This window comes from Colobus angolensis, unplaced genomic scaffold (genome assembly GCF_000951035.1).
Source record: "Colobus angolensis palliatus isolate OR3802 unplaced genomic scaffold, Cang.pa_1.0 Scaffold11, whole genome shotgun sequence".
Taxonomy (NCBI): domain Eukaryota; kingdom Metazoa; phylum Chordata; class Mammalia; order Primates; family Cercopithecidae; genus Colobus; species Colobus angolensis.
Genome location: NW_012112030.1, coordinates 8,432,807 through 8,440,205, shown reverse-complemented (window position 1 = coordinate 8,440,205; position 7,399 = coordinate 8,432,807). Strand labels below are relative to the sequence as shown.

Genomic DNA, 7,399 nt, shown 5'->3' with positions numbered 1-7,399 from the left:
GCCGCTGTGACCCTCCCCGGGCGCCGGCGAGCCGGGCGGGCTTTCGAAATGCGCGGGGCTGCGGATCATTGGAGCCCAGTGTAGGGGTGGGAGCGGGCTGCAGCGCCGGAGGGTCCGCGAACTCGGGAAGGCTCTCCCCTTAGCTTCAATATCCCCACAGCCGGGGAGGCGGCCAGTTACTCAGGTGGAGAGTCCGTCTGCGGAGAGGAATGGGGGCTTTCGCTGCTTTCTCAGCGCAGAGGAGAGAATGAGGGAGGAAAGTTTCTGAAAAACCGCCCAGCCAGGCTGCGCGGCGGAGGCGCGGCCGCCCGGGCGCGGGAACTGCGCGCCACGACGGGGACAGTGCGGGGGCTGCACGTTACAGATGGGGGAGCAAGACTTGATGGCCTTTTCGTCCCGAGGCACCAGCCAGCCCGACCCCGCAACTGCCGCGGCGGGCGGGCGCGGAACTGCGGGGCAGTTTGGGGAGACGACGGCGCTGTGGTTTGGTAGCGGGGCCAGGGGTGGCGGGCGCCGGCGGCCGCATCCCCGCAAAGGGACGTTCGCGGCGAAGGACGAGCTGAACTGCGGGTCACTTTTGGAGGCTTGCTTGACACAGGCGGGTAAAGGACGAAGGACACGGTGACTCGGGGCTGCGTTCCTGTGGACGTGCCTGGCGCGGCGAGCATCCACTTCTCCCTGGCCCGCACAACTAAAACGCAATCGCTCCAAATTATCTTTAAAGAGACCTCTTTAGGAAAGGAGACTAGGGTGCCTGTAGCAATCCAGGCGATGTTTTTTCCTCTGTTAGAGACACTTTCTGAATTATCTTCTTTTACTCAGAGGAACTTTAATTTCATTATTTTCTGACCCTCCACTCCTTCCTATTTCGAATTGTTTTTCTTGCTCCCTCAGTCTGTTTTCGAAAAACACTCTTGGATGCGAGTTTTAAACAAAATGACAAAACACCTTCTAGTCTTTCATTAAAATAATACCTACTTGAAAGATGTAGCCCAGCCACTAAAGGACCTATTTTTCCCTTCCAGGAAGCCGAAGAGTCCAACCTGCTCAAAAAAAAAAAAAAAATTCTTCAGGTCAAAAACTGTTCAAACTATTCTTTGAGAGCTCCTTTTGGGGTACGATAATGGAAATGTAGATATTTGAGCGAAACAATTTAACCCAAATTTAGATTTTTACGATTTACCCACTTACTAGAATAAGTCCTAGAATAATTTACTATTACACCTTAAACACATTTTCTTTTGAGAATGTGGAATTACAGGAATCATTTTAGTAATCTGACTTTAAAATGTCGTCTTACACTTTTTTCCTTAGGTAAAAAATATATATCTGCTGTATGGCTATGGAGACTCAAAACTCTCAGATTTGGTTACTTACATTAGCCAGTTTTTGGTTGTGTAGATTATTAACAAGGGTATTTAGAAATTAAAATAGTTTTTATATGACCAGTTAAAACATTTCAAAAATAGCTAGAGTGCACACCAATTTCTTGAGGGCCCATATGTTTGAATATTTTAAACAAGATTTATACATTAGATGGTCCAAACAACTGCTTTAATTCCTCACACTTCTCATGTGTAAATACAGAATTTAGAGAAGTCACCATGTTACTTTCATTTTCAATCCTGCATGTGTGTCAGTCTACACTTATGTAAGGATTTTTTGGTTCTGACACATTCATATCCTAGAAGACATAAATATTTTTACTAATGCAGACTTTGACAATCTTATTCATATGAAAATGTAGCTTTTCCATTTTCACCTTCTAAAGTTTTGTCCACCCACACAGAGCTAGGTGGAAAATACTAACTGCTAACTACATTCAGACTACATAAAACATCATCTGAGTTGTGGGCCTGAATTACCTAGATATTTGCCATTTCACATTTACATTTGTTTAAACATGACTAGAATGCCAAGTCAAATACCTCGTTTAGTAAAGCACATTACAATTTGACTCAATGAATAGCTATGGAAGTTTTCTTTATTGACTGCTTAATGTATAACAATAATTGGCATCTTTTTCACACATTACAAAAAATTATACTTGGCTCAGTATGCAATCTTTTAAGCATAGCCATATTATTTAACAAAAGAGGGGAAAAACCTATTCTACCCAATACAGCATTTACAAATGCACAAAACATGCCACTTTGGCTTGTATATTGTCTAGATTAAAAAAAAATCTTTTAACATAAATAAGTTAGTATAATTTTTCAGTGTTTTTACAGAGTTATGTACACAGGTACACTTCAAAAGGTTTTTCCATACACAGGCAATGAAATACTGTTTAAAGATGTAGTATCCATTTCACTTATCCTACAAGTGTGCTTTTCTCTACATGAACCTTCCTTTAAAAATAACACTTTCCTTTGGATAAATGGACAAAGAAGCTTTAAATTAAAAAATATTTCATTTTTTAATGTGAAGTTACTTACAGATCTTTAAAAATATCGATGGATTTAGAATTATTTTGACTGTGTTTACACAGCCCAAAGTGAAAAGAAAATGAAGAAATGTTGTCAACAAATTTAATAAAAGCAGATGGTCAATTCTTAACATTGAAAACTCCCAAGCACCTCGGATTTTTGCCCCAAACTACCTGGAGTGATTACCATTCTGCTGATTAACTGGTAAATTCCAACTTTAGAAGAGATTGGGGAGGGCACTGAGGATAGATTTTTGTTGCTTTTTTAAAAAAGCCATATGCAGTTATTTAACAACCTTTAAGATAACTTGGGAGATCACCAGATCTCCCAAATGAGAATAAACAATAGCAATTGTCTTTAGCCAGTGTTCAAATTTTTGTGATTTTTTAAATGAAGTGTCAGCCGTCACTGAAAGGGACATTACATCTTTAAAGAAAACAATTCAAAACCTTTCCCAAAATTGCTTCTCTTCATGAAAGTCAAATATTTATCTACTTGCTGTAAATCAAAGCAAGCTCTTCATATCCCCCTCCATGTCAGTTACTCAGCCCCACCCTGCCCTCCCTTCCCCAAAGTTTATGTGCTACATAAAAGGTAAAACTATATACACAGGTAGTACAATGAAGCAAATAAGGAAAAACCTAATTGCATAATGCTACATCCAACGCTTTTAGAGGCAGATCATTTAAGAGTGCCTAAAATTTTAGTGTTATTGTTGCTTTTCAGTGCTTATACAGGATGTCCATTCCATGAAGTCAATGATATGTATTTTTAAAATTTTCATGTATATCTTCCTTGCTTCATCAAGATCAAGATGTATCTGATAAACAAGGAAACATATTCTTAATTCTGCAAAAGAAAACAAAACGGAAAAATTAAAGGAAAAGCACTAGAGTAACGTTACCAATAGAGTAGAGGAATTATTTTGCCACTATGTTGGCTTGGAAATACTTAATGGGGAAAGAAGTTTGATGACTACAGTCATCTCCACCTAACATTCTCTTAACTGGATTTTTTTCCTCTCTTCTGTGCTGTGTTCTTTTGTCTAGAGCAGTGGTTCTTAACAGTGGGCAATGGTGCCCCCGCCCCCCCAGGGAACATTTGGCAATGTCTGGAGACATTTTAGGTTGTCACACTGTGGGAGGAGGATGCTGCTGGCATCTAGTGGGAAAGGCCAGGGATAATGCCAAACAATCTACAACACACAGGACAGCCTCCTACAACAAAGAATTATTCGGCCCAAAATGTCAGTAGTGCAGAGGTTGAGAAACCCTAGTCTAAAGAATCTAGGTCAAAGACAAGTAGGAAATAAATAGGAAAATTAGGAAACTGTAATACTTAAGAGTAAACATTTTCTAAATTTTTTAAAAATTTAGAATTTTTTTCTCTACTCCTGTGACAGATTAAATTTTCTAAATTTGAAAAATGATTGGAAATAAAAATTATTAAGGGCCTTCCAGAAGAAAATTTTATTAACATCATTTTCAAAATATTCTAATTTTTCATATGCAGAAAATACTCATGAATACTTTTGAATAGGTTCTTACTAACATTTCTAGTATTCTTTGAACTAGCAATATTACTAAATGCTACAAATGCCTCTCTGCATGTCAAAACGGGGCCAGATCAAAATCCAGGTCTGATTCTCGTGGCTCATCTGATGAGCTAGGCCACAAGTCACAAACCAACAAGGGCTGCGTGTGTTACGGTTGCTTCAGGGAAATTTTCACCTGATTTTCCCACTTCACATGCTGCTATAAAATAGAGGTTCTATAGTGCCGTTTTGTATAAGCGCTGAAAAATATAAGATATGTAAAGTCACATATACAATTTAAAGACACAACAAACCTGAATCCCACTGTAATCCCTGTTGTTTTAAAATTTTTATAAATGAGGATTTAAAAAGTTAACATCAATATTTATTAACATCGCCTCATATGCTAAGCTACGTGTGTGCCTTATAAAATAAAGAGGTCAGTCTTGGTCTATAAGAAGCTAACAAACTATTAATATATGTAGTTCGATCATTATGAATAGCCAATCCATGTACATTTGGGGACTGAATTATTCAAATTAGCTATTTACAGTGATCAGATTCTTGTGCATGGAAAAATCTCCACTTCCTTTGTGCTGGGCTGACCTGCGGTCACCAGTCTTGATATTTACTACCCATTTCCCCTACAAATATCCAAATCACCCTGTTACGGCACAATTAGCATACACTGGCTGACGTGTTCCTGGATTGCTTACTGACGAGAGTTAATTTAACTTCTGCTTTGCAACTTCAGTGTTACCAGAAGTTCTGTAGAAACTTTAGTAATTTTTTTTTATCTTTCCATTTTGGTTTTTGCAAATACTGGTTCCTTCTCTCTCCAAACTTAGGAGCAAACAAGGAAAGTGACAGTTTATGAAAATATCAAAGAACACAACATACCACCCACTGACATCTGTAATCCCTTGCATAACCAAAGGTGAGCAATTGCTACCAAACATTCCCCCTTAAAATTGAAACTTAATCATGTACTTGCCATTTTTCCATGTATGGCTCAAAATCTGTTACTGACTCAAGCTGAACCTCTGGGAAATGAATTCTCATGAAGTGGGACGGAGGGAGTACCCCAGTTCTTGTTTGGATGGGCGAAGAACCTATTGTTCCCAACATGTTTTAGTGGGACTCACAGGGAAATGACCTTCTTACCCGATGGGGCCTTGGTTACAAGTAGTTGCTCTGGTCTACTGTTTCAAGAGAAAGTATCTCTGGGCATCGAAACTCTGAGGAATTACAGTATCCCCAGCCTTCCCATTGCTACTTTTTTGACCTCACGAAGTATAAACAAAACAAAACCCCACAAGATTGTAATCTGCCAGCAACCAGCAAGATCAGGTATCGTGAGGTCTGAAGGCCCCGGGTTTCAGTACGTGCTCCTTTAGTGATCAACCCACCTAGCTGTTTACGTTTGACGTCTTCTGAGGCCAGGCTTCTTGGGCGTCTGCTCCACAGAACCGGCATTTGGGGAACCGTCTGAAACATTTTCTTCTGTTCTGTTGGCTCTTTTGTTTTGAGTGGAAGAATCTAAAAGCGGGGGAAATTTTTAAAAAGAACACAACAATCTTTATTAGAAAAAACAATGGCTGGCAGAAGTTGGCCCAATAGGGGATGAAAGACCCACTACCTCCACCCACAATCCAGGATCCGTCATCCTCAGTAGCCTTTAAGGGTACAAAATGAGGTTGTTTTCAAAAAGAAGAAAGTGCATTCTCCGCCCCAGAGCTCTCTCCCTAGCCAGGAGGCGGACCGTTGATAAACATCCCAACTTTGTCACATACCTAGGGGTTGCTAGTGGGAGGGACCGCGGTGTCTTAAGTTAGGGAAATTCTCGGATCTTACCATTTCCAGTTTCTGACTTAAAAGTCACAAACAGACAAGCAGTGGGCCAGGTAGCACTGAACACCTAAGACCAATAAAGTTCGCTCTCCTAAATCACAATACGCCGAAAAGCAAGCTAAGGTTAGCACCCTCCAGCAGGCAAAGCGGGGCCCCAGACACAGACATTCTGTGCTTGGGAAGGGGTCATTACCGTCGGTTGGGAAGGGGTCATTACCGTCGGTTGCGGGTCGCTTCCTTATTCCTGCGCACTGCTCCGCTAACCCCGTCTGGCTGTCCGACGGATCAGTCTTTGGGTCTACCAAATGCGTGTCCTCAGGGTTAGCCGGAGCCCCAATTAAAGGCGCCGCCGGGCGGCTCCCGCTGACATCCTGGCTCTCCTGCGCCGGCACCTTGCAGGCGCCTTTGGGGGGCCGCGGAGGTCTATAGTAGAACTCAGGCAAGCTGCCCTTCTCCACCTCCTGCCACTCGTACTTGCCCTCTAGGGGTCTATGATTCTGAAAATCGAAATTCCACTTGCGCTGGCTCGCCTCTTCCATGTCTCTGCAGTGCTTCTCCAAGTCCCGGGTTAACTCTTCGTGGTCCACCGGGCCGAAGAGGTTCCTGCAGGCCGAGGGCTTGGGGTGCTCCGCCTGCCTGGCGTCCATCCGCTCTAGGCTAGGGCTCCCGTTAGAAACTCGCACGTTTGACATCTTTCTCCCGGGTCTGCACCACCGCCTCTCTCGCACTCTCAAAAAAACAAAACAAAACCAAACCGAACAAAACAAAACGCCCCTACGCAGCCCGAACCCCCCTCGGAAGCCCAGCGACTGGCCTCGGAGCCAAAAGACACAGACCCCGACAAGCTACGGCCCGAACTCTAGGAGCGCGCAGGGGCTGCGGGGAAGCCCCGGCCCGGCCGCCGAGAGTCGCCGCTGATCAAATGGACTGGCGAGCGGGAGGGCGGGGAGGGGAGGGGTCCAGGCAAGCGGCGAGGGTGGCAAAGCCCGTCCGAGTCCGGGCGGGTACAAGCCCGCAGGTCCCGCAAACCCAGCCGCTCTCCAAACCTTGCCGGCGTCGGAGTCGCGGAACCGTGAGCAAGCGGGGACAGGGGAGGGGGAGAAAAACACCCCGAAAAGACGAGCCCCCTTTTTTTAGTGGCCCAATATGGCGGTGGAAGGGAGGCTGACGAAGAAGAAAATGATTGACACGGCGAGTCTATTTAAACAGAGGAGGAGATCCATTGGTTGCGGCGCCGGGAGCCGCCCCGCCGAGGCTGGCGAGCGCGGCCTTAAGGTGGCCCCGGCTCGGCTCCGCCGCCTCCCCGCGTTCCCGAGCGCGCCGCCTCCCCGAGCGCCGCCGGGAGATTGGCTGGTCGCGTGACTGCTGGAGGGGTACTGCTGCCAACAAACCTGCTCTGGCTGGCCTCGGAGAAATTAAAATTAAGACAAACAAACTAGCCAAACGGCCGGGAACCTGGGGCGGGGCCTGGGGTTCGGGGCCCGGCGCTGCACTGGCGGGTGCGCAGAGGCGCCTAAGCCCCGACCTCCCTCCCGCTCCTCGCGGGGGAAGCCGGGGCCTGGACCAGAGGACCGCGAAGATCGCC

General features: G+C 44.9%; 1 protein-coding gene across 3 annotated transcripts; it reads right to left on the bottom strand.

Annotated features, from left to right (window-relative positions):
* Nucleotides 1-1,966: 1,966 nt before the first annotated feature.
* On the bottom strand, nt 1,967-7,228 carry CDKN1B (cyclin-dependent kinase inhibitor 1B (p27, Kip1)). 3 transcript variants are annotated; one of them, XM_011953880.1, is made up of 3 exons: nt 6,032-7,228; nt 5,373-5,502; nt 1,967-3,278 (listed from the first exon to the last, which is right to left on the bottom strand). In XM_011953880.1, exons 1-2 carry the CDS (start codon nt 6,504-6,506, stop codon nt 5,381-5,383), a joined length of 597 nt encoding a protein of 198 aa, XP_011809270.1. In that variant the 5' UTR covers nt 6,507-7,228; the 3' UTR covers nt 1,967-3,278; nt 5,373-5,380. The 3 variants fall into 3 exon arrangements, with proteins under 3 accessions (XP_011809270.1, XP_011809279.1, XP_011809263.1); XM_011953889.1 differs by lacking the exon at nt 5,373-5,502 and having other exon boundaries at nt 1,967-3,249; XM_011953873.1 differs by lacking the exons at nt 1,967-3,278; nt 5,373-5,502 and having other exon boundaries at nt 5,518-6,690; nt 6,886-6,994.
* Between the last annotated feature and the right edge of the window lie 171 nt (nt 7,229-7,399).

Excerpts from the sequence above, each read along its gene's own strand:
- CDKN1B (XM_011953873.1), bottom strand. The coding sequence starts at position 6,506 with ATGTCAAACGTGCGAGTTTCTAACGGGAGCCCTAGCCTAGAGCGGATG.